Consider the following 1,762-nt stretch of genomic DNA (forward strand, 5'->3'; position numbering starts at 1 on the left):
AGGTCAGCCTCCCCCTGGATCTGAAGATGTTTTATTGTTGTGTTTATTTTCTTGCTGACATGAATTACTTGCTTGACAAAAACTACAGCCATGACAGTTCATAAAATTTGCTTTATTCTGATTTTCCCACCTGTGACATTTGAATTTCAATATTAAGTGAGCAATGTGCATACCTCACAGGAGCAATCACAAAATAACTTGTTTAGTTCCTTAATGTTACTCAAATGCTGCACTGTCCTTACTGCCAAAAATCTTCTGGAAAGTTTTAAGTAAAACTGAATCATATGTTGCATCCTTAAGTAAAAGGTCGCATAACATTCAAAAACACATGAACTTTATTTGCCAAACGTACAACTGCTAAAACTTACAACACAGGGTCTGCTTTCTCAAGGACACAAACATTATCATCTTATGACTTCATTAATCAAAAGCTGACATACTTTCAATTACATCTTCATTATTACAATACTTTACAATATTTTGAGTGAGATGAGGTATTATCTCTTCTTTAAATGTTTGTCATAATTGAGCGATGACATCATCAAGTCCCGAGTGTTTTATTTGCTGGGAGACCTTTTATTACGGCTTCACTCTCACTACTTGTTACTGATCTGTTCAGGTTTTCAATTTCTTCCTGGTTCAGTCAAGGTTGTATGTATCTCTAAATTCATCTATTTCTTCCAGATATTTTGATTTATTGGCATTTAGTTGCTCCTAGTAGCCTCTAATGATCCTTTGATTTTCTTCACTATTGGTTGTAATATTTCCATTTTTCTTTATGATTTTATTTACTTTGGTCTTCTTTCTTTGTTTTCTTAGTCTGGTTACAGGTTTGTAGATGTCTTTCATCTTTTTAAAAAACAACTTTTCATTTGATCCATCTTTTGTATTGTTTTCTTTATTTCAATTTTATATATTAACGTTTTGCTCTTTACTTTTTTATTTTACTATGTTTGGGTTTGATTTACTCTTGCTTCTCTGTTTTTTAAGAGACATTCCTAGGGTGTTTATTTTATGGTTGTCTACTTTTTTAACGTAAGCGCTTATAGCTATAAACTTTCCTCTTAGTACTACTTTCACTGTATTTCATAGGTTTTTATATGCTTTGCTTTCTTTCAATAAATTAAAAAGATTTTTAATGTCTTTATTAACCCGTTTTTGAGCATATTGTTAAATTTGGGAGCAAATTGTTTAATTAGGGAGCATGTTGTTTAATTTCCATGTGTCTGTATAGTTTTCAAAATTCCTCTTATTTTAGTTTTCTTCCATTTTGATCAGAGAAGGTACTTGATATATTTTCAATTAAAAAATGGCTAATTTTCTGGTCTAGTGTATGATCTATCCTTGAGACTGATCCATATGCTTAGGAAAAGACTGTGTACCCTACAGCCATTGGATGAAGTGTTCTGTCAATAACTATTAAGTCCATTTGGTCTGTCATGTAGATTTAGTCCAAGATTTCACTTTATTTTCTATCTGGAAGATCTGTCCAGTGCTGAGGGTGGGGTGTTAAAGTCTCCAGCTATTACTGTCTTGGGTCTATCTCTCTGTTTAACTCTAATAGTATTTGCTTGATATATCTGGGTGCTCCAGTGTTGGGTGCATATATATGTATGTTTATAACCCTACATCAACAAAGGGTGCAGCCACGTTGTCCCTGTCACTGCCTCAGCTCAGCACAGCTGCCTCCTCCCTCAGGGTTTCTGACACTCTCAGGATGTGGGTTTCCACACTGTGTGTCTCGCACAGTAATACACGGCCG

At 34.2% G+C, this 1,762-nt stretch overlaps 1 gene segment (V, D, J or C); it reads right to left on the reverse strand.

Annotated features, from left to right (window-relative positions):
• Positions 1-1,712: 1,712 nt before the first annotated feature.
• Positions 1,713-1,762, reverse strand: part of LOC102130358 (immunoglobulin heavy variable 7-4-1-like) — a 506-nt gene continuing 456 nt past the window's right edge. The window contains 1 exon segment of the V gene segment in view: positions 1,713-1,762. This exon segment is cut by the window's right edge and continues 282 nt beyond it. Within this exon segment, the coding sequence occupies positions 1,713-1,762 (50 nt within the window).

The sequence above is a fragment of the Macaca fascicularis genome, chromosome 7, assembly GCF_037993035.2.
Source record: "Macaca fascicularis isolate 582-1 chromosome 7, T2T-MFA8v1.1".
NCBI lineage: Eukaryota > Metazoa > Chordata > Mammalia > Primates > Cercopithecidae > Macaca > Macaca fascicularis.